The sequence below is a fragment of the Petaurus breviceps genome, unplaced genomic scaffold (assembly GCF_028583685.1).
Source record: "Petaurus breviceps papuanus isolate PSGF00001 unplaced genomic scaffold, PetGlider_PUasm1.0 140, whole genome shotgun sequence".
Classification (NCBI taxonomy): Eukaryota; Metazoa; Chordata; class Mammalia; order Diprotodontia; family Petauridae; genus Petaurus; species Petaurus breviceps.
In genome coordinates this window covers 38,189,457-38,212,976 of record NW_027185698.1, presented here as the reverse complement: position 1 = coordinate 38,212,976, position 23,520 = coordinate 38,189,457, and the positions used below count along the sequence as shown (strand labels likewise).

The 23,520-nt window shown below is 39.8% G+C and overlaps 1 protein-coding gene across 9 annotated transcripts in view; it reads left to right on the top strand.

Annotated features, from left to right (window-relative positions):
- Nucleotides 1–23,520, top strand: part of AFAP1 (actin filament associated protein 1) — a 271,615-nt gene that overhangs the window by 199,072 nt on the left and 49,023 nt on the right. For all 9 annotated transcript variants that reach the window (XM_069070333.1, XM_069070372.1, XM_069070351.1 and 6 more), the window contains one exon: nucleotides 11,151–11,362. In XM_069070333.1, coding sequence (XP_068926434.1) covers nucleotides 11,151–11,362 — 212 coding nt within the window. The remainder of the gene's footprint in view (nucleotides 1–11,150; nucleotides 11,363–23,520) is intronic.

Sequence of the window (23,520 nt, the reverse complement as noted above, 5' to 3'; positions counted from 1 at the left end):
GTAAAAAGAAAATAAGTTTTTTTTTCTTTTGAAAAGACCTATTTCCAGCCATAAGCACAGCTGCAAAATATCAAGTAAAAGGGTGACCTCGATAGAGGCCCAGCAGACAGATCTTGCCAAAATGAGCCTGCCACAGCTGCTGCTTTGCTTCCCCACAGGGAGGAAATTATGAGCTAGTTGGGCTGATAGAAGATGGTCATCTCAGGGAAGAGGGGCTGAGAGTTCGAAACCCAACCCTTCCAAGAAATATGGTGGGAGCAGCTGGACCTCTGTAGGTTTTCAATGGTAAAATGAATGTAAGAAAATCAGGGTGGGGCCTCCCACTTTGAAGCCAGATCAGCAGGTGAGACTCATGAAGAAAGGGATTGTTTTAGCTACAGTAGAGAATCACTAAAGGGTAGAGCTATAAAGGGACCTGAGAATAAGGAAAACAAAAAATGTTAGAGCCAGATCAGACCTGGGAATAATGAAGGAAGAAACAAAGGAGAGTATCCTATTGAAGAAAGTCCAGGCTGGAAGGACCTTAAAACCCAGAATGCCTTAGGTGGGAAGGACCTTCGAACCCAGAATGTTAGAACATAGAACATGGAATATTAGTGAAGAAGCAGATCTGAGAACCTAAGAAAGAGCTGGAAGCAACCTTAGGACATGGAACAGGAGAAGTAGAAAGACATTTTTCAGACAGCGTAGCCCGACCTAAATGATTAACATGTAAGGCTGTGATACAGGACTGAGAAGCAGTTATGGTCAAATAGCAGACAAGTACCACTTTTTAGGCCCCATAGGTAAGCTCTATTTAGAATGACCAGGACTGGTCCCAGATGGAGCTGACCTCAGTGAACACCCATGGGATGTGATCGAGGATTTCAGAAGACCCAAAACTCTTCACCAAAAATATACTCTCATTTGACCTGCCTCACTGATTAAGGTTCCTTGAGGAACTTGGTACTAATAGAAAAGCAATCTGAGATGTTACAATTAAGTGATAAGGCCAATGCTATAACAGAGAGATTCTGATTTACCCTTTCAGATGGTTTTGAGAACCTCCAAAATAGTTCATTTGGCAGAGGGGACATAGGAAGCTACATTTATTCCCATCATGCTTCCATTCATCAAAACTATTTTAAAATGTCTTTTGGGAAGTGATCATCTGAGCTCAGTTAACAACCACACCAGAAAATACATCTTGACATTTTATAGCCACACCCAAAATAAAATTCCCTGGTTATGTTATTCATCAGACCTGCCCTTTTGGCAGCTTTCAAAAGGCAAATCTTTCACCTCAGAGAAAACTGAAGAGATCATTGCCTTCCTTGCACATAGTATAGGGATAGGGACTATAATTTCATTGGTCCAGGGAAATACTAAGTGAAGGAATTTCCTTTACCAAGACAGGGTTTGCTTATAATAGGTGTTTAATAGAGGTTTATTGAATTTATTTGATCTCACTTCATTCTCTCAGCTAGCATTTATTAAGTGACTGCTGTGTACCAGGCCCTGTGCTAAGCCCTGCGGATATAAAGAAAGGCCACTGAAAATACCATTCAACAGGTTTGTGAAGTCAGTGTCCATCATCCTAGGGGTGCTCTAAAGGAGACAGCTATCCTGTGTAGATGGGAGATGTAACTACAGAGAAGCAAAATATATTCTCTCTCTCTCTCTCTCTCTCTCTTTTTGCTTTTTGGAGGGGCAGTTGGGGTTAAGTGACTTGCCCAGGGTCACATGGCTAGTAAGTGTTAAGTGTCTGAGGTCAGATTTGAACTTGTGTCCTCCTGACTCCAGGGCCGGTGCTCTACTCACTGTCCCACCTAGCCACCCAGAAGCAATGTATTCTTAGGGTCATAGCCCACCTCTGACACTTACCCTTGGGACCACAGGCAACTTGTTAACTTTCTTGAGGCTCTTTTTTCTCATCTGTAAATGGGAGATACAAATACCTGTTCATCCTCTTGGGATTGTTATGAGGATTAAAATAAATAATATATGCATGAGAAGCAGCTTGACTTGTGTATATATTTGTATTTCCAATGTTGAGCATAGTGCCTGGCTTGATAAATGCTTGTTTGAATTGAGGTGTGAGAGACAGTGTGATGAGAGGGCAAGAACTGGCCTACCAGGGAAGATCTCAGTTCAATTCTTACCTTACCCCTGTTGTCTGAATGACCCTTAGCAAATTGCTTAATCACCCTCTTAGATTATAACATGGGGTGTGAACATTATGTACTATTCAGACACATCTAGACTATTGTATTTTATTGGGGACACCCCATTTTAGGAAAATTGTTAATAAAATGTGGAGTACGTCCAGTTTAGGGTCCTTAGTGTGATGAACCACCTGTGTGGCACAGTGGCTAGAGTGTTGGGTCTGGAGTCTGGAACACCTGAATTCAAATCCAGCCTCAGACACATACTAGCTGTGTGACCCTGGGCAAGTCATTTTAGATTTTGCCTCAGTTTCTTCATCTATAAAATGAGCTGGAGAAGGAAAGGGCAAACCACTGCAGTTCCTTTGCTAAGAAAATTTCAAATGGGGTCATGAAGAATCAGGCATAAAAAGATGGAACAACAACAACAGTAGATGTGATGAGGGGACTGGAGGGATTTAATCCCACCTGAGGATTGTCTGTAGGAACTGGGGATCTTCAGCATGGAGAAGAAAAGACTTAGGGAAGCCAGGAAGGAGGAAAAGGACCCCTTGATTGAATCAATGATCCTTGTCCCCAGATACACAAAAACATGTCATTTGGAAGAAGGATTAGTTTTATTTTACTTCGTCCCAGAGGATACAATCAGGACCAAAAGAGAGGAAATTACAGGGCAGGAAGTTTCTGCTCAGGGAAATATAAAAGTTTCTCATAAGTGAAGCAATCTAAAAATGTCCTGGACGAGCTCATCAGATAATGAGCTCCCTGTCTCTGGAAATATTTCGGCAGAGGCTGGCTATGCAATCATCTAGGACGTTAAGCAGAACGTTTATGTACTGGATAGAGTTTATCATAAAGGATCAGCAAAAATTAGCTTATCATGTCCTATCCAGTCATTTTACATATGAGGAAACTGAGGCATTCATCCAGAGTTACAGTTAATAAGGAGCTGACAGGCATGGTATGAGGTGGAGATGTTAGACTATAGCCTACAACATTCCTGGGTTGATGGGTCCAACCCAGATTAAAATGTAATGGGGAAATCTTTAGCAAAATAAACAGAAATGCAATAAGACAGATAATAGTGGTGATTTGTGGTTTTCTAAATCAAGATGTGCCCAAAAGGGATCATTACATCCTTTTTAGTGCCTGTTTCTATTTGTGTTTAAAACCAATAGTATAGTGGACTTGGAGTCAGAGAGACCTAGGTTCAAATTCTGCCTCAGACATTAGCTGTGTGATTTGGGGCAAGTCACTTAATCCTCTCTGTGCCCTATAAAATTAATGTGTTAGTCCTGATGACCTCTGAGGTCCTTCAGTTCTAAATTTGTAATCCTATGTGTGATGCAGAGCTCAGGCCATCTGAAAATGTCTTTTTGGGAAAGACGATGTGACTTCTCAGGTTGTCTTCAGTTCTAAAATAGTGGGATTCTAAATTTTGCCCAAGCATCAGTTGATAGAACCAATAGATCAGCTGAGGCAAATGTTGATGCCCTTTCTGGGATATTTGAATTTTCAAGGGAAAATTTTAAAGTAAAAAAAGTCACATACCTCATTCAATATTTTTTCCAGGACAACTACAATATCTTCCCTTTCCCCCTATTAGGAAATTAAAAGCACTGACTTGGCATTTCCATTGGGAAAATTGCCAGTCCTTTCTTTGGCTCATCTTTTGGGAGATTTCCAAAGAGGTGAAAGATTAGAGCAAGAAGAGATACTTGAGGTGTGAGAGACTCCATGTCTATCCCTAGGAATCATAGAACATTAGAACTGGACAGAACTTTACCGATGATCTAATCCAACCCCCTCATTGAACCTAGGCTATGACTTGGCCCTGGGCACACGGGTTGTTCCAAGAGGTTAAGCTGTGTTTCAAGTCCAAGCCTCCTTTCTACAAATCCCTTCCCCTTTTCTTGGTGGTGCTTCACACTTGTGAATTTTCATCTTTGAGGAACCTGGGAGGTCCTCAGGATCCCTGTTCTATGATTTTGGTTCAAGCCCTGAAGTTATGTCTCTAGAATCAGAGGTAATATCCAGAAAACTTAAAGAACAAATCACAATGTTGTCTAAAACACATAAATAACTGGAGCTGTTCACCAGTGTGATTTATTGTTTTCTTCTTTGGGAACTGAAGAGAAATCTGAGGAAGGAGATAAAAGCTTAGTCATTTCATAGAAATTCCAGTTCTAAATAAAATGCCATTCAGTCTCCTACTTCTTATTAATTCTATTTGAAATGGAAACAGGCTAAAAATAAATTGGGTATTTTCTGGAAAGCCAAAGACCAAATCCAGGAATCCGATTTTCTCCCCCCAATATACTAACAATGCCTGCTGTGTCTTGAGCATCACTTTCCAGAGGACTCATCGTGTTTTGATGACATCTGGCCGAATGCAGCCTTGGGAATAAGTCATATCCTGCATGGAAGTTTAGTTACTTTAGGACAAACATTAATCCTTCTGGACCAGTGGGTTAGTACCCAGGACCCTAAAACATGATGCAATTTAATTCAAGAAGCATTTGTTGCAGCATTTACTATATACTAGGCATTGGGTATAGAAAAACAAAAATAATGATAACAGGATTTGTCTTCAAGAAATTGACATTCTAAGAGGATGAAGACAGAGAATATGCACCCAGTGGAGCAAAGGCAAATTGATTTGTAAGTGCAGAGATAATTGGCTGGTCCTAAGAGGACAAGTATTGGATTGTCGCTTTGCTTATTTTTGAAACCTGGTAGTGTAGGGCAGCCAGGTGAGTGCCGAGTCTGGAGTCAGGAAGGCTCATCTTCTGAGTTTATTTGGTCTCAGACACTTACTAGCTGTCACTTCACCCTATTTGCCTCAGTTTCCTCATCTGTAAAATGAGCTGTAGAAGGAAATGGCAAACCACTCCAGGATCTTTGCCAAGAAACCCCAAATGGGCTCATGAAGAGTTAGACATGACTGAAACAATTGAACAACCAATAGTACCCACCAGAGCTGGAGCTCAGCCAATGAGATCAGCCTTTGAGAGCCTGAGGCCACAGTGAGGTGCCTGAGGAGGGTTTTAATAGGCATGATAATAATATCAACAATACGTTCCTTTCCTCTAGCAATTCATGGTGTACAAAGCAATTTCTAACAAACCTAGACCTATGTGTTTTGTTTTGTTTTGGTTTGTTTTTTAAATAGAAGCTCCTCATGAACAGAGACACCACACACACACACACACACACACACACACACACGCACACACACAGATATACACACCTATATTTGTACTACTTGTATTGAGCATACAGACAAATGTTCAAAGGAGGTGTGATATCATTTCTGTAAGAAACACCCATTAAGTGGGAACTTCCTCAACCAAAGCATATCAGCATCTCATCTGTGCCTTAGTGGAGAAGTTCTGGAATGGCCTATAGAGATGAAATGACTTGCCCAGAGTCACCTGGCTACAAAGTGTCAGATACAGACTATGAAGCCAGGGCTCCCTGACTCACACAAGCTTTATCTCTCGTGCCACACTGACTCCTGTGAATGCTGAGCAGTGAGGTGGTGTAGTGAATAGGGCATCAGGAAGACCTGAGTTCAAATATGACCTTAGTTTCCTCAACTGTAAAATGGGGATCATAATAATGCCTGCCTTCTAGGGTGTTGTGAGGATCAGGTGAGATAATAATAATTTTGAAGTACTTCACGTAGCTTATATAAATGTTAGCAATTACTACTGCTGCTGTTGTTGCTACTACTACTACCACTGCTATTACTACTACTACTAGCATTACCACTACCACTGCTACTACCACCACCACACCTTTCCCTCCTCCTCCTCTGCCTCCTAATGCTCCTTCTCCTTCTACTATAAAGTCTTGGTCATGCCTGGTACCCCCATTCTGAGCCTAGCAAATACTTGTGATTGATTTATATTTGCTAATCATTCCCTAGGCATTTGAGGAGGAAGAAGCAGCCCTTGAAGTGAGAAGGACCATGTTTGGGAGCCAGCCCTCCTACAGGAGAAGCAGTACAGGGAAAAGTGAGCTAGTGACAGTTTGGCATCCAACCCAACTCACTTAGATCCTTCTGAGAGCATTGAATGATGAAACGAAGAGGGTAACAAAAAGACCTGAGAGAATCGGGGGAGAAAAATGTTGCTCCTGGAGATCAGGGACTGTCTGTCTCATGTTTGTATTTGTATCCACAGGACCTAGCCCATGACAAGCACTAAATAAATGCTGATTGTTTGATTGATTAGTAACATTTTGGAAGGCTCTGTGCAAATATCTCTCACCTCTCAAGTCTTCTTTTGGAAATTTTTGTCGTTGGGACAGCCAGGAAACTCCCCATGTGCACCTGGGAAAAAGTATGATGAGAAACTCTTAAGCTGTATTTATGAAGGCCAGTCTCAATGAGAAGACCATCACTTATTATCTCTATTTTCAAATAGAAAAATAAGCCTGGCCGTGCTACAAACATGTCAGATGACCTTGGATAAATCACTTACATTCTCTTCTCTAGGTGTCAGTTTCTTGACCTGTTTTTTTGTCTTTTGAGCACATGGCTTTGAAAAATAGTTTAAAAGCCAACTGAAGTACAAGCCATTGTGCTTTGTGAACATGAGAGGGCAACGTAGTCTCAGACACTTGAGTAAGTCTGTTTCTGTCCTTTGTTAGTATCTAAGAAAAATACTTGTATCACAAAGTAAAGGTTTTTTAGTTCTGAGATCATATCTCTTTAATTTTTTTGTTTTTTGCTTTTTGGAGGGCAATTGGAGCCAAGTGACTTGCCCAAAGTCACATGGCTAGTAAGTGTGTCAAGTGTCTGAGGCTGGATTTGAACTTAGCTCCTCTGGACTCCAGGTCCAGTGCTCTATTCACTGCACCACCTAGCCGACCCATATCTCTTAAGATTTAGAGTTGAAAGAAATAATCTGGTCCAGCTGTTTCATTTTTACAAAGGAAAAAACTGAAACCTAAGTACGTTAGGTCTTATTTGAATGTGTAATTTAGAAAGCTTATAATGTTCAGCAAGATCTAATTCATATGAATTTTGAAAATATTTCTCCCATACCACAAATTGGAAAACTCTTCATATCTCTTCTTTCAGATCAACCAGAATAGGGTAATATTAAAAGAACTGGAATTGACATCAGAAGGCCTGGGTGTGAATCCTGGCTTTATGACCTTAATGCCCTTGGACAGGGTAGAGGGTAGGGTTGGAGGTAAGCAAGGAGAAAACTAGATAATCCCTGAGGCCCCTTCCAGGTCTAAAGTCTATGATTCATCAATAGCAGACACATTTATTTAACACCTTCTGTGTGTTGAACTGTGTGCTCAACAGCTGACAATACTTAAAAAGTTTTGATAAAAGATGCAACCTCTGGGGTGGCTAGGTGGTGCAGTGAATAGAGCACCGGCCCTGGCCTCAGGAGGACCTGAGTTCAAATCCGACCTCAGACACTTAACACTTACTAGCTGTGTGACCTTGGGCAAATCACAACCCCAATTGCCCTGCCCTGCCCCCTCCAAAAAAGCAAAAAAAATCCAAACAAACAAAAAAGATGTAACCTTATCCTTTCATGGAGCTCATATCCAATCATGTTGTATTTACTGCTATATTCTCCTATTAGACTTCAAGCCTCTTGAAGGCCATTTCTCATCTCTTTCCGCAACACCAGGCACCAGGTCTGTGACTATGCATAGTCATAGCAGATAGACCATTTGATTTTCATGAACCTTCAGGGAAACTACCTAGTTAAACCCCACTATGAAATATGAACCTTCATCACACCATTCCAACAATAATAAACATAAAGCACATTTATATCATACTTTTGACACCAGTGATAAAGGTTTGGGAATCCGTGTTGATTAGCAATTGGAATCAGTATGATTCATCAGTTCAGTTCAATCAGTGTTCCTTAAGGAAATCATGTGGATAATTCCCCTTAACAAACCTCAGCTAGAAAACTTCCCATGATGAGGAACTGAGTTCTTCTTAAAGCAGACTGCTTTAATTGTTAGGATGTTCTTAATCATGGGCTGAAATCTGTATCCCTACCTTCATTTTGGAAGGGAATATTAATTGGCATATGGGAAAGAGGAATGGATTTTTTCCCCTCACCCCATTTCAGTAGACCTTTGTAGCCCAGAGCAGCATCTGTATGAACTGGGTTGTCAAAATATCCACTTACATTCATTTCTTCCATGTCCTCTTTGACCTACTGCTTCTTAATCTGCAGACAATTTGCTGCCTTCACAGAGTTGCTGGAAATAATAATGAGCTAATCTGTAGAATCTAATCCTATTATCGTTTATGCTTAGGTTGTACTACTGGTGATTTGGTCAGTGATCAGTAGACCAGGGACTTCCCCATTTACAAAATTAGGATCATGATGATACCTTTCCTTAGGTGAATCTCAGAAGAATCAGTAAAATACCCAGAAAAATACTGTCCCATGGTATTATGAATGGGACTAATTATTATGGACTAAGTATTATGAATGGACCAATGCTAGTTGTAGTTGGGTTAAAAAACAGTTTAGACTTTTAATTTTCTTCCAGCCCTGACATTCTATGATTCTCAGTTTTTATTCATTCAAGGAGTATTAAGCACCTACTATGTGCCAGTTCATAGAATCTTTAACTTGGAGACCTTTGACTCAGAATTTGACCTTTGTTTAATTATCAGCCCAGTACCTTCATTTAATTACCAGCCTAGTACCCTCAAACTCATGATGGAAAAATGCTCTTCACATCCAGACAGAGACATGGTGAACTCAGAGAGTAGACTGAAGCATATTTTTTCTCTTTGTTTTTCTTGTGTTTTGGGGGATGGGGAGTAGGGGGAACATGGCTAATGCAGAAATATGTTTTGCATGACTTCATCTGTATAATGGATATCATATTTCTTGGTTTCTCAATGGGTGGGGGAGGGCTTTCAAGGAGGAAGAGAATGTGGAACTGAAAATGAAAAGATAACTGAATTAAAAAAATAGTTTAGCCACATCTCTGACAAATAGCCATCTAGGCTGCTAATTAAATACTTTCAGTAATGGGGAACTTGCTGCCTCAAGACAGTGTATTTCATTGTTTGAGATCTTTAGTTTTAAAATGGACTTCCATTTATTAAGTTGAAGTATATCTTACTGTAATTAATACCTCCTGGGGCTCTTTGGAGGGCTTTTCTTCTGCCCTTTGCAGCCTCCATTCTTAATTCTGCTTCTGCGTTTGAAGATAGCTTTTATAGCATCCATTATTTATTAATCATAACAGCTGATTAGTAAAATGCTTTACATCCATTATTTGTAAAAATTATTTCAATTAAAAATCCATTTTCTTTCCCTTCTACCTTCCCCCATTGGAGGGAAAAAGGAAAAAAGAAACAAAGTCTTTTTTACATATACTATTAAATTTGATTCTCACTGACAACTCAGTAAGGTAGCCAGAGCATTTGTTATTACCGTCTCCTTTTAAAATTAACTTTATTTTTTTCTCCTTTCTTTTTCCTCTCTTCCTTTTGCATCTCCCTGCATTAACTATGTCAAAAATCTGTGTCTCATTCTGCATGTTTAGTGTATCACTTTTCTGACAAGAGTTACCACTACTCAGTCTATACTCTAGAAAAATCAAAGAAAAAGGGAAGATTTAAATGTACAAATACATATATATGTATATATAACATTTATTTTAATTTAAAGAAAATTCTGAACTTAACATAAAACAATATGACCATTTTCATATGTATACATATTTTCATATACATGCAGTTTTCCAACAGAAAAAGAAGTTTGTTCATTAAAATACAGGTCCTAATTATTTATAGGTTGCTTTTGAAATGTATAATGTGAATCAACAGATAACTTTCAAAATTGTCTTACTTTTTTATCATTTTGACTTTCCTTCTATTCTCTTCTGTGCATTCCAGGAATTCTTCAGTGATCTAATTTTTTTTAAACTATCCTTTCCACAGTCACCATTCTTACTGCCTCCTCCACATTGAAAAAAAGTCCTTGTAACAAATTTGCAGAGTTATGTAAAGACAAATTTCCACACTGACCATTTCTGAAAATGTATGGCTTATCTTGTTTCTTGAGGCCAGACACCTCTCTTTCAGGAGGTGGCTGGCATTCTCTATCATCAGTCTTATGGAGTCCCATCACCCCCATTGAAAAACTAATGAAACTGAAACTCATAGGTAAAATGACTTACCCAGGGTAAATCAAAGTCATAACTAGGATGCAGAAGAGCCACATCTTAAACTGACTCTAACTTCAATTTCTTTCTACTACATTGTGATGTGATTTCTTACTTCCAAGCTAAATGTTCCCTGGGTTGTTCCTTCTACCTAATGTCCCCGCCCCCCCCCCCCCCAGACAGAGAGAGACGGAGAAAGAGAGAGAGAGAGAGAGAGAAAGAGAGAGAGAGAGAGAGAGAGAGAGAGAGAGAGAGAGAGAGAGAGAGAGAGATGAAGAGAGAGGAGACAGAGAGAGATGAAGAGAGAGGAGACAGAGAGAGAGGAAGAGAGAGGGAGAGACAGAGACAGAGAGAATTTGGAAACTTTTTTACATGCCTTGAGTAAAAAATCAAATGCTTTCCCATTTCCCCTTATCAATGTATGGTAGTTTAAATATTTTGTTCCAAAGCACACATTACAATTCATGTTAAATATTATATTTTCTATCATTGTTTTGGCCAGAGTATGAATGACACTCCCTTACTCCTTCAAATCCCAGCGCTGAAATTGTGGTACCTGGAACCATGATTCATTTTTAACCTGGTCTTGAGTGCAAAGAATAAATGAAACACTCTGAGTTCTTGATCCCTGATTTTTTTCTCTCTCTGTTTATCTACATTTACAATTTTATGGAATTTGTGGAACGGATTTATTTGACAAGTATTACTTTACTTGAATTCCATCCCCCACGTCTTTGAAAAAGCGGATAGAGAAAGCTGCCATTGCCCCCACCAACCTCATTGTTCCCTGGGAAGGCTAAAGTGTCTTAACGTTTGTTTTCACTGCAGGATATCTAAATGTGCTCTCGAATAACCGCTGGCGGGAACGTTGGTGCAGAGTGAAAGATAATAAGCTCATTTTCCACAAGGATAGGACGGACCTGAAGACCCACATTGTTTCCATCCCTCTCCGTGGCTGTGAAGTGATTCCAGGCTTGGATTCCAAACACCCCTTGACATTCCGTTTGCTTCGAAATGGGCAGGAAGTCGCTGTACTAGAGGTGCGGTATGTGTGAGGGGCCGGGCTTTACAGGGCTGCACACCAGATAGCATTTCCCTGTTGAGAGGGTCAGACTCAGCTGCTGATCCAAATTCTTCATATTCTGCCCTACTCATACTTTTTTTCTGTTTTTCTGCCTTCTGGCCTTGGACCTTTCACTTTGTTCAGGTTCCTTTTCTGGATGCTGCAGTCTGTCTACCTCTCCTATACCTGGTCCACCTTTTGAAAGAGCATGGCCTGAGTTCAAATCTGGCCTCAGGCACTTACTAGCTATGTGACCCTGGGCAAATCACTTAACCCCGATTGCCAAAAAAAAAAAAAGAGGGGGAAGGAGAGAAAAAGAAAGGAGCATGAGGAAGCATATTTAGAAATTGTTCTTTCGAATAGCCCTTATAAAAGGTATTTTTTTTTAAAGCAATCAGGGTTAAGTAACTTGCTCAAGGTTACACAGCCAGGTGTTTCTGGGTGGGTGCTAAGTGTCTGAGCCCAGATTGGATCCCCAGGTCATTCCAATACTGGAGCCGGTGCTCTTACTCGCTGTGCTACCTGGCTGCCCCTATTAAACCTATTTTATCACTGAATTGGTTCTGTGTTCATTGGGTACAGCTCTGTTCTTTCTATTTGGCCTGCCAAGTCTGTATTCATTTAGTCATTTGTCAACAAATATTTAATGAGCACTCATTTTGTCCAGAATACTTTACTAAGAGTTGGGGGGTACAATGGTAATTGTTTACCCAATCATTATCTTTAAGAATATGAAGCTGGGTGGCACAGTGGATAGAGTGCTGGGCCTGGAGCCAGGAACACTCATTTATTTCCCTGAATTCAAATCTGGCCTCAGACACTTACTAGCTGTGTGGCCCTGGGCAAGGTCACTTAACCCTATTTGTTTAAGTTTCCTCATCTTTAAATGAACTGGAGAAGAAAATGGCAAACCACTCCATATCTCTGCTGAGAAAAGCCCAAAATAGGGTCACTAAGAGTTGGACACGAGTGAAACAATAATGACAATCTTCAAGGATCGTCTATCTCACACAATTGATACCTTTAATAAACATCTACTCTAAGCGGTGCAATGTGAGAAGGAAGATACAAATAAATTACATGTGATAGCTTTCTTCATGCAGCTTCTAGTCTGATAGGGAAAACTAAGACAGTCACAGTGACGTGGCACAATGAATGGAGCATTGGTCTTGAAGTCAAGAAGACCTGAGTTCAAATCTCATTTCAGATGTTTGCTTAAGTGTATGACTTTGGGCAAATAATTCAACCTTTCCCAGCCTCAGTTTCCTAACCTGTTAAATGTGGATAATAATTATATCTACCCTACCATATTGTGATGAGAATCATGGAGAAGAGATAGTATATGTAAAGCCCTTTCTATACCTTAAAGCCCTATATGAATGCTATCATCATCACCTTTGCTGTTATTATATATGTAGCCATTTCAATGTATCCGAGATCTCCATTGCATAGGTTCTTCCTTTACCAGTACAAATAGCAATCTGCTCATTGGATCCCATATTCAAACCCAAGGCTCTCATTTTATAGAAGAGGAAACAGACCCAGATTACCAATTATTGTACAAGTTGCAAATGGGTGAGCCAGGATTTGAATTCAGAGCCTCTGACTCTAATCCAGCCTTCTTTCCACTATACTCCCTGGTATAATTCTTGCTTTTGCATTTCCGTAAAAAGAATTGAGGAGATTGTGCTATCTGAAAGACTGTCAAGGGAAAGAAGGATCCCACCTGTTTTGCTTGGCCCCAGAGGACAGAATCAGAAACAATGATAGGTGGGAATTATAGAGACCCAGGTTTAAGCTCAACGAAAGGAAATATTTCCTGATGATAAGAGTTGTCAAACAGCATATTGGGGGTACCTCATGTGCTACTGAGTTTCCCATCACTGAAAGTATTCAAGAGGAGGACTACTTGTCAGAGATGTTGTGGAGATTTTTCTTTAGATTTGAATTTGACTAGATTCACTCTTGGTCAGAGGGAGCCCTCATGCTACTGAAATCCCAGATCCGTAAGTATGGGTCTCTAAGAACTATAGAGGAACTACCACGTTTCCCCGATAATAAGACCTATCCTGAAAATAAGCCCTCCCCTTACTGTGTAAGATTCCTCTAAAATAAGCCCTCCCCCGAAAATAAGCCCTATTGAGATTGCTACTGTAGTGGAGGTGATCCCCTGCACTACACGCTACATTACGGTACCCTCTGTATGCACCACCACCCCCCCCCCGCCCCCCCCGGTGAAACACATGCCGTGCTCCGAGCTGCATCCAATCAGAGCTGCAGCAGTGAGTGCGACATCCTGTTCTTCCCCAGTAATTTGCTTGCTGGCACCATTGAGAGCAGTGCCGTGGAGGAAAGCTGAGGCAGGACAACATAAGCCCTCTCCTGAAAATAAGCCCTCTGGTGTTTTTCTTTCAAAAAAAAAAATAATAAGACAGTGTCTTATTATTGGGGAAACACAGTATTGGTGAAGGAGAAAGAATGAGTTTTTTTTTTTTTACTTTTAGGTTCCTTCTAACTCTTTTATCTTATGATCCTGAGATTTCATAGTCTTAACTAGAGGTGAGAAAAAGAAGGCATCCAAACCTATGCTTGGGTGACAGCGGATCCATCAGGACTAAGACATGGCCAACCTACGAATAGAGACTGGTTCTCAGAATTAAGCAAAGACTAGACATCTGAACATGGAAGCAAGGCCAACAGCTGCCCCACCCTTAGCTCTGAATGCTGGCCATTAATCCAGGGGAAGGAAAGAACCCGCAGATCATGACTGATAGTGGCCAAAGGGCAAAATATGGCCCCAGACCCATGCAGTCTTTCCAAGGCAAGTCAGGGAAGGCTTTTCTTTGGTAAAGCTCTTAACTAGTGGCCAGGTGGGAAGTTAAGCATCTGGGAGATCTGTCAGTAGGTACAAAGATCCCCAGTCAGGAGGTGGCCTAGGTTAAGGGACAGAAATTCAGTCACTAAGTGGGGCTTGGTAGGGGAGGATGACGCAAATCCCTTCCTCTCTCTAGGTGTCCAATTTCTCTCTCTCTCTCTCTCTTTTTTTTTTTTGTAGAAGTAGGGAGGTGAACTAAATCCTTTAAGGTCTCATTTTCCTTTAAATACAAGGTTCTTAAACTTTTTGTGTATATAAACTTCTCAGAATAATGTTTTTAAATGATTAATCATAGGATTACCAAGTAAATCAGTTATATTGAATATATGTATATACACACATAAAACATATATGTGTGTCTATATATGTGTTTGTGTGTGTATGTATATATATGTGTGTCACAGACCATAGTTTAAGAACTTCCATTCTCATTCCTATGAGCCATTAGACTCTCCAGGATAACATATACCCCCTGAGGACGGAATAATTTTGTCTTTATCTTTTTGTTTAGTACACCGTAGGTGTTTAATAACTGAATTGATTGAATCTGCTCAATCTTTGGTAAATAACTCTAGCAAGGACATCATGGACCACTGCAAAGAATACTGGATTCAGAGTCAGAATCTCTTTATTTGATTTCGAGTTCTGCCATTTAACTTTTCCTGGGATCTCATGCAGATTGATTTACCTCTTGAAGATTCTATTTCTTAATCTGTAAAGTGAGCCTGAGCCTAGGGTTTTTAAGCTATACTAACCTAGAAGGGAGCCAAGTGAATACTCAGTTGAGAACTTTGAAGGTGAGAATGGAAAGGAAGGCAGCAGATCTCATAAAGGTTTTGTGTAAAGGGGACAGGTATTGGCAGTGGTCTGAATAGAAGACAGACCAGGGTGGCAGGAGAGAGTAAGAAGGACTGGTGAGCATCATCCCAAGACTTTGGTCTGGGGAGCTAGACAGGCTGGGAAAGGAATAGTCACTTAAATCATAAATAAACTGAGTAAGAGTTTTTAAAAAGTCTAGGTTTCCATTTAACATTATTTTAGATGAATACCAGTTTTATGATTTTCTTCACACCAGGCAATTTTATATGGCAATTTCTTCAGTATGTGACAAGTCATTGAAAAGTGGCATTTTTATAACCACCTTCTAGAAATAAAGGTCCAACCTCAGAATGCTCAGATGAATGGATATGCTTCTCAGGTCCTAAGTGGTTGATCCAGCATTTTGAATGATGGCAAGAGTTTAAAATTTGATCAATATCTCCCATGGTTACAAGCAAGTGTTTTTGTCAGAGATCCTCAGTAACAAAGTAAGCAGGCTTTTTTGAAGCATTTCTTTTTTTCCCTCCAGTGCTAAAAAGTACTCTTAAGCCAACAACCCCCTCCCAGACAGAGCTACTGTCTATGCAAAAGCTAGAATGGTATTTTGAAACTCTACTCTTTAAATGTCCCCAGTGGTGGTAGAAGCAAGCACCCTGGACTTGGAACTAGGAGACCTGGGTTTGGGTCTTGGCTCTGATACTTAGAAACTGGGTCTTAGTTTTCTTCACCCCATGAGTGTTAGTTTCCTTACCTGTATAATGGTGATGATAGTAATATTAATTCTTTGATTGTAGTACCAATGATAGTAAACCTTTATTAAGCACTTAACTATGTGCCAGGCACCTATGCTAAGAGCTGGGATTACAAAAAAGAGGCAAAACATAGTCCCTGCCCTCAAAGAGCTTAAAGTCTAATGGCTAGACTGTCTCTTTTTCATCAGAGGACACCCTTTACTTAATTATACAAAACTGATAGCAGGCCATTCATAGAATGTTGAAGTTTTTGACCATAATCTTTGAAAGACTGTCTCTGCTAAAGCAAAAAGGCTACATTCTGCCTCAGCTGAAGCAAGATTTTAACCAATGAAATCACAGATCCCTGAAGCATTGAATTAAGTTTATAGGCAGGATGCTTGAATTTTGCCAGCAAAACAGAGAAATGAGATAACCACATTGATCATAAATTTAGAGTTCTACGGCAGTGGTGCTAGACTCAAATGGAAAATCCTGTGGGATGTGTATTGACTTGGAAAACCACAAGTTAGGATTATTTGTGTTCTTTTTTATTTTAATTTGTTTTAAATATTTCCACACTTGCATTTAATCTAGTCTGGGGTGGACAGCATCCTTTATGCTTCTCTAAGGGACATTGGAGGATAGGTGAGGAAACTGAGGTGATTAGGTATGATACCTGAGATCTCATCATCCCCCTCTCCCCCCATTTTATTTTCATTTTATTGACTCAGGGAATTTCTGATGAAAGAACTCCCTCTACTGATGGAGATTTGCAAGTGCTCTGTAATTTATAATTGCAGAGAATTGTTTCGGCACTGAACCTGTAGTCCAGGGTTGAGCTGTTCTTGACTCTGAGATCAGGGTTGTATTCCCTATACTACAATGCTTCTCTAGATTCAGAGGGTGCTGATAATAGCCCCTTGAGTACTTGAAAAAATAGCTTTGTCATTTAAAAATGTTATGTTTGGAGAGATTATTCTATGTTTGACACATAGGAACAAATGAACAGAAAAACATTTATCAAGCACTTACTGTATGCAAAGTGCTGTGTTGAATGGTGTAGGTAAAAATGGAAAAGCAAGACAGTCCCTGCTTATATTCCAGTAGGGGAGACAACATGTATAGGAAGGAGCAGCTGGAGGGCAGGAGGAACGAACGACCCCATGGTCCTTTTAATGGTAAAGCAGATGGCAATTTACTGCTAAAACTGTAACCATTTCTGATGTTAAGACATTTGACATTTCTAAGGATGAGAACATTCTTTCTTGTGTGTGTCTTTAATAGCTGTGGCTACTGAGGCAGGGGCTGAAGGTTTGTGGAGGCAGTTGTTGGCCAAATCAACCCTCTACAAAGACTGATTCCCTGGATCATGACTCTGGGGGCTGGGCTAGCAGCAGGGTTAGTGGTCTGGGGGTTTGGGGAGAGGGCAGTGCTGTTCCTTGAGTTCTTGGGCTTAGAGATCTAGGCTGCCTCCATCTGGATCTGTGTTAGGTGTTGTTTGGGGCCACAGAAAAAGCAGATCATTTGTGAAACCATAAATCTTTATTGGATAAAGAATGCATTTTTTTTAAAGAATGTAGTAAATTCAATATAATAGTCTTGAAGCTGTCCTGCTTATATCTGCCTCCTGCTTAAGTGCCTTCTTAAATGAACTCTTTTGTACGTTATAAGGCAAATTCAAGAATGACCCTTTCATTTCTTCTTTTTTTGGTTACTTGTTCCTAGAAAAATCTAGGAGTCCCAAATTTAGAATGCTTCTCAGAAACATGAGAGTGCCTTCCAAAATATTTCTGAGGAAATGAGTGGTCATCCATTTCCATTGCATCTTGAGGTGCCTCTCTTGGTTCTAAGAGCTTCCTAACATGGAGGTGAAATCTGCCTATTATAGATAATTTCCACCTTTAGTCTTAGTTCTGCTCAGCCAAAGATGAAAGGACAAGTCTCAAATCTCTTCCTGCCGTTATATTTGAAGACAATGTTCATGACCCTCCTAAGGCTTTTCTTTTTCAGACCACATGTCCCGTTTATTTTATTAATTCCTGTTTGGTATGGTTTCCAGTCCTTTTACCACACTGATCCCCTCCTCAGTATACACCTTTGCTTGTCAGGAAGCCCAGAACATATCACAATATTGCAGGTGGTTCTGATCAAGGGTCAAGGACAGCACCAGAATTTGGACATCATGTATACCTTTGTTATTGTTGCCCTGTTTATTTTTAGCACATCTTAGTTCACGTTCAGCCTATGAGCACTAAAACCACTGAGTCTTTTTTTTAATTTCTTTACATGAGCTGTTTTTCTTTGTATTTCTATATTTCTACAAGTTATTTTTTTTAAAACTCTTATGCAGGGTGCTTTTCTTGATTAAATTTCATCTTTTAAAAACTTCATGATGAAATGTAATAGGAATACGTTGACATCTCATACATGTCTTCACAGGAGGCCAGCTGGTATAGTTTTGCCCTAATTTTGACGGCTAGGTTAATGTGACATGTCCTTTCCAAGAATTTATAATTACATTAAAAATATTAATAAAACATTCAAAAGAGTCAGGTTTCCCTTCATTGTTTAAGAATTACAGCCATACTCTGCAATAACACTTTTCATTCTGGAAGAAAATTTGAAATAAAGTGGATCTTGAACTTTATCAAAGTTGCGTTAGTTACTTAATTACCAAAGGGACCCCCTTTATGAGGAGAAGCAAATTTGGAACAGTATTCAGATAATCCTTCACTACATTCCTAATCTGATGCATCATTGTGGTGGTGATTCAAAGGGTCATCCAGGTCCTGCCAAATGCCTAGTGACAAAGTATGTGTTTGTTGTCTGGAATGAAGATATTCAGAGGGGCTCAACTCATCAGAATGATCTCAAGCTGGTGAATTTTTTTCTTTCTCTTTTAAAAAAAAAAATTTAATTTATTTACTTTTAGTGTACAACATTCAGTCCCACAATCCCTTGAATTCCAAATTTTCTTCCCCTCCGTCTCCTCCCCCCTCCCCGCCATGGTGGCATGCAATCCGATATAGGTTCTACAAATACCTTCACATTAAACGTTAGTCAAATTGTAAAGAAGGATTATAACCAATGGAATGAACAGTGAGAAAGAAAGAATGAAACAAAACAAAACACAAAAGAGACAGCAAGTAGTTTGCTTCAATCTGCATTGAAACTCTGCAGTTCTTTCTCTGGATGGAGATATCCCTTTCCATCCTGAGTCTTTTGGAGTTGTCTTCTAACCTCGGATTGCTGAGAGGTGCCCGGTCTATCAAAAGTTAGTCATCATCGATATGATGTGTCTGTATTAGTGTGCAAAGTTCTCCTCACTCAGCATCAGTTTCTATTAGTCTCTTCAGGTTATTATGAAGTCCCATCTGCTCCTCATTTCTTATAAGCTGGTGAGTTTTTCAGCAGTATTAACTCTTGAAGACCATATTTTAAGTTATAGAAGGGTCGCAATTACTTTGATGAAGGCAGTGAAATTGCAGATCCTTTTGGGATTGAATTATTAGGGGAAAAATCCTTATAATTAAATCTGTTTAGCAATGGGATAAGCTGGCACAGGAGGTAGTGAAGCACCCTGTGAATGGAGATGTTCAAGCACAGCCTGGATGGCCAGCCCCCTGAAAGGAATGCTGTAGGGCAGACGTATCACATACACTGACCCACAGGCCACATGTAGCTGGCAATCCTCTTAAGTACAGCCTGAGCTAGATTAAAATGTCAATAGGAAATATTTAACAAAATAATTAAAAATACAACAAAACATAGGGAACATATTTTAAAACTAAGTGAATATGTGGCTTGCAGGGATCCTTATGTATGGATAAGTGGCCCCTGACTTTATCTGACTTCAATACCACTGTTGTAGAGTATTCATATGTGGAGGAAAAATTGGACAACAAGACTGGATTTATTGCATCTCTTTAAGTCTGATTTTTAATATGCCATTAAAGGTGTCTCTGTTAATTCCAATACAGCTCATACAGATGAGCCTAAGAGTGGGGCTTCAGTTATAGGCCTTACATGAATGTTTACAAGTTCACTCAAGTGTCATCCACTGCTTTGGTGGCCCAGTTGGCCCTGAGCCTCGTGGTAATGGCTTTCATAGAGCATTGCTCAATCCCATCAGCCCACACAGTGGGTGTGGGTAGCTTCCTGTGGAGATGGCCTCTTGCCCTCCCTTTACCCCCTTCTAAGCCTAGATTTTTGAGGCAGTAGTGCCCACTCCTTATGTCTCCAGATGTGCTAAGGATTGGAAGAGGCAGTTATTTTCTGCTGTGGACATTTCCAGTTCCATCTGTGTTTTATCAAAAATTTCAGAAAATGCATTTATAGGCCCATGTTACTGATTTTAAAATTTATCTCTCTTAGGGATGAAACAGACTTTTTTTTTTTTTTAGCATGCTGGGGTGTATGGGAGTACAATCTTTTAAAATTTAGGCAAAGTGTTTCTAGAGGGACATTAATGAAATGAAGCATGTCCAGATTGGGCAACCAGGGAGAAGTCATAGGCGATATCATGGGATTGAAAGCTTGAAGTAATCAGGGAAAGCATTTAATTGAACTGCCTAATTTTGAAAAAGAGAAAATAGGTCCAGGTCACTCAGGAAGTCAACAGCTTTGAGAGGATTGAACCCAAGTCATCTGGCTCCAAATATAGTACTCTTTCTACTATATAAATCCAGGTGAATAGTTGAGGTAATGACATATTTTGGGCATGGACCATATTGGCCAACCACCATTCTTCTTCTGGCTATGCTTCTGACTTTCCAGACTTCAATACCTCGCTTCTGCATGGATTCCTTCATCTCCTGACCCCTGTTTTCATCTTCCTTTTCCATATTGTCTTCCCCCATTAGTGTAAGCTTTTTCAGGGCAGGGACTGTTATTCTTTTGCAACCTTAATTATTATTCTTAGTGCTTAGTATAGTGCCTTGTACATATTGAGTTCTTAATAAATGCATGTTACCTGATCGTTACCTATATTTAGACTGGAAAAAAGAGAGCTTAGTCAGAGGACCATTGTACCGGTTTCCAAGTATCTAAAAACCTGTCATGCAGAAGAGAGCAGATTTGTTCAGTATGGCACCATCAGGACCTAGGATCTTTAGCATCAGTGTAAGCAAGTTACATAGAGCAGTGCTTTTCATATTAGGAAAAACCTTCCAAATCATTAGAGCCGTCCATCATATCTTGGTGTCTGGTGGTCATTTGGTGAATGAAAGAACAAATAGATGTTGCAAACCATTACTCTGTTTCCTCACTTCATTCCACGGCAGACTCCATAGCCCACAATTTCCATGGTTCCCACAAGGATATTACTCATGGTAGTTGGTCTGTCTTATTCACCCCTTTGATCCTGTCTGTGGTGAACTTGGGAGATTAGGATGAGAATGAAATGAGATCATATATGTCAAGGATGCTGAAATCAAAAGTGCTCTAAAATGATTATATACTCTTGTATCTTTTCACTACATTTTAAACACTGGATTCTCTCACGTTGTTTTATCATTTATAAGGTCTCTAATGAGTGTTGTCACTTATGAGTGGGTAGAATTTTATTATTATTGGTGATGGTAATGATAATTGATAGGAGGATCAAATGGGCTAACTTGTAAAAAGTACTTTGTAATAAATTTTAATGTTAGCTATCACCAGTATCATCATCATCATCATCTTCATTAAGTAGTCAAGGAAAGAGGAAGTCATTATAATCAGGCAGTGGAATAATGTGGATGAAGACTAGGAATCAGGAGTCTATAAGATTTTAGGAGACATCTAGCTGAAGTAGAGAACTTACATAGGGAGTGGTAATAATAATTATTTTAATAGGTTCTATTAATAATTACTGAGAAATATTGCCTTCCTGGGTAAGAGCTTAGGGCACAGAATTTGAGCTATTTGTCCAGTATTAGCATGGTAGAAGTATGGAGTGTCTTTATACTTAGTAGGTGTCTCAGATGCCAGCTGTGATTCTCCAACAGCAATAACCCACACCCATTTCCAGTCCAGCTTCTGTTATAGGAAAATGGGCTGTAAATTAATTAACCAGTGAGAGACTGTAGTTTATAAGTTGACAACCAAGTCAACTCCTCTTCTCTGCCTCCTGGTTTCCCTGGTGGCTTTCAGGTCCAGGCTAAAATCCCATCCTCTACAAGAAGTCTTTCTCAGTCTCTCTTAATGCAAGCGGTTTTCTTCTGTTAGCTCCAGTTTGTCTTGCATATGTCTTGTTTCTTCACAGCTGTCTTCATGTCATCTCCTTTAGTAGACTGAGAGATCCTTGAGAGCAGGGTCTGTCTTTTGCCTTTCTTTGCTTCCCAGCACTTGGCGTTGTGCCTGCTGTAGACCCTTGATCGATATTTTTTGACTGATCAGATAAAGCTGCACTATACCCGGAGGCATCAGACAACTGGTTTTGTCAAGGATATCCAGTAGACCTTCTTGGTCTTCCCCCAAACCCTGTGTTATCTCCATTTCCCAACTGCTCTGTTGGGAAGGGGAATTGTAGGAAAGTTACCAGACTTTGTGGCCTCTAGTGAGCAATGTGAATGTCAAAGCTTTTGGGGGAATTTGATGCAGGAGACCTGGATATGTTCACCCTGAAATGACTGATGGCTTGAGTGTAGTGCCTGCCACCTGATGGCCAAATAGAGACACTTTTTAGTTACTTAAGTGACAGCCTGCTTTTATTTTTTTTGTAGAAGTAGGATAAGAACTAAGTGTGAACTACTGTTGCTACGGGAACATTTGGAGGGGTTCATCTGGGACTAGCTATGGAAACAGTAAAGGGTGGGGGTGGGAAAAGCCAAGGATCTCATCAGCCTTCATATCACCAGCTGCTGAATATCAGATATCATGCCAGCTGCCAGTCCAGCTGCTTATGCTTGCTGGTCTGTCTTATTACAGTAAGGCCCTGGTCTCTTCTCCACCCCAGGCTCTGGTCCAGCTCTGTCTTTGTTTTTGATCCTCACAGCCATTCCATGACAGAGATAGGGAAGGAATTATTTTCCTTATTTGACAAAGGAAGAAATTGAGATTCAGTTTCTTTTGGTGACTTCCACAGGATACTGTAAACACTAAATGTCAGAGATGGGACTCAGATCCATGTTAGTCCATGGTTCTTTCCATGATGATTCAATACTAATTGAAACTTATTCCCAAGTGAATATGGAGCCAGAGATCAAGGAAAAACCAACAGGGTTTAAAGAAAATTGCTTCAAACATTACCCAAGATTAATGGGTACTTTCCACATTGCTTTTACAGGCACACCTGATTACTTTGCTGAAAGCTGAGTAATTTTTTTGTCTGTAGGGGTATTTGTGGCATGAATTTAGTTTTGATTATTAGTAATAATGATGATTCATACCTTCTTATAGTATATTAAGGTTGACAGGATACATTCCTCATGAGAACCTTATAAGGAAGACAGCACAAGTATTGTTACTCTCATTTTACAAATGGGAACAATGAGACTTAGGAAGATTAAATGACTTGTTCATAATCACACAACTCATTTTCTACCTGTGATGCTTTATAATAAGTTTTAGGAGTGACCTAAAGGGCAATGCATGGTGGGTATCAGTGAACTGGAATTTATTTTTACAAAATATTTATTAATTATGATGGATAGATGATAGATAAACAGATGGATGGATAGATAGATAGATAGATAGATAGATAGATAGATAGATAGATAGATAGAT